The 1,567-nt window shown below is 34.8% G+C and overlaps 1 protein-coding gene across 1 annotated transcript; it reads right to left on the bottom strand.

The window, feature by feature from the left end:
* On the bottom strand, nt 1-1,567 carry LOC145157107 (arogenate dehydrogenase 1, chloroplastic-like). The gene is made up of 7 exons (XM_079076236.1): nt 1,382-1,567; nt 1,105-1,273; nt 864-1,019; nt 712-794; nt 539-608; nt 371-445; nt 1-270 (listed from the first exon to the last, which is right to left on the bottom strand). Exons 1-7 carry the CDS (start codon nt 1,531-1,533, stop codon nt 202-204), a joined length of 774 nt encoding a protein of 257 aa, XP_078932362.1. The 5' UTR covers nt 1,534-1,567; the 3' UTR covers nt 1-201.

Genomic DNA, 1,567 nt, shown 5'->3' with positions numbered 1-1,567 from the left:
TAATAAAAAAAAAACCATTAACAACAATGCTATTAGGAACAATGTTATTAAGTGACAATGTGTTTAAGTTAACAACAGCGATATTAAGTCAACATCGCACAAAGTACAGTGCTATTAAGACTATAATAAAGTCTTGTAAATGATACAAATGAAGTTTTCATGTTATTTTCTTGAAAACCAACAACCATTAGTCCATCTTTGCTAATTGTTGTTTATCCTTGCTTCTAGCGTCTCCTTCACTCTCTCAAGTGCACTTTCTAAATTATGCAGCTGTGCCATAAAATAAATGCAAATACATATATATGTTTTAAGTCTTATTATAAATTAATCCATTTTTTTATCCCATAAAAATCATTAATTTTGCACACACCTGCTGTTTGGCAAACCTATTGTGTATGAACAGCCCACTATACAGATCAAAACTATCCCTCGTACTGCTTTCTTTCTGCAACTCAAATCAAATCAAATCTCCTGTTAATTTTTATTCTGTATATTCTTGATTTTATATAACAAGGTTGAACATATATTGTATACATACCACTTGAATCAGCTTCTCAAATCCCTTTGTGTCTATCGGTGTGTTCCAAATTTCCATTTCTGATAAAACCCTGCAAGTAAAAACAGCAAGATATCGTCATCATTAGAAATCAGTGAAAACTCTGTTATAACCATGGCAAGGTGTGTGTGTGTGTGTGTGTGTATCTAACCTACCTGCCTATAGTGTGTGTAAGAAATTGACTTTGGGCAGCTAGTCTATCATGTTCTTCACAACTCATTTCCAGCATTTTGCATCCCTGAATTTGAATATGTTATTGTAAAAAATGTTAAAAGGGCAAACATTGATTGGATTTGTTATGGTTTACCTCATTCTCGAAAATGGCAAGAAAAGAGGAACACAGAGTTTCATCCTTGACTCGTACTTTTTCATACATAAACGGCAAATCTTTCCACCCGTCTTTCCCACTCTCTGGTCCGAACATAGGATGAGTGCACACCAAATCCGAGTCGTGAGGAACTTCCTTATTTTACCCAAATTATTACAATTAATCATATATAATTAAGTAATAATTAATACGAATTACTTTAATTAATGAAATGTAAGACCTGTAACAGGAGTTGTCGTGGGTGTTCTTTGACGGAGAGTACATCGGCAAATAGAAGTGGTTTTTTAAGGCGATGAAACGGGATAGACTTCACTACTTGGGATACAGATACAATTGAAGTGCATATCAGAATCACATCATGCTCTAATCCCATAAATTCTTCCATGTCCCTTCATACCCAAATCAGATCATAATATCAAGATATAAATTTAGATAGATATAAGATGCTACGTGGTGCATTTATGATGAGTTATACATATACATATACATATACATACCTAAAGAAATGGACGCCCGGAAACCCAGAATAGTCTGATCTTGATGTCGCCCTTATAAGATGGCCTTGTTTTATCATCGTCTTTGCCAAGAACTGTGCGAAGGTACCAAACCCTATAATTCCTATCTTCAATGTTCTTGTGGAACTACCCATGAGTAGAGGCCTGAGGGAGGGACTACAGAGTACA

This window comes from Lactuca virosa, chromosome 2 (assembly GCF_052849685.1).
Source record: "Lactuca virosa cultivar CGN04683 chromosome 2, Lactuca_virosa_CGN04683_v6, whole genome shotgun sequence".
Taxonomy (NCBI): domain Eukaryota; kingdom Viridiplantae; phylum Streptophyta; class Magnoliopsida; order Asterales; family Asteraceae; genus Lactuca; species Lactuca virosa.
This window is presented reverse-complemented; position numbering and strand designations above follow the sequence as displayed.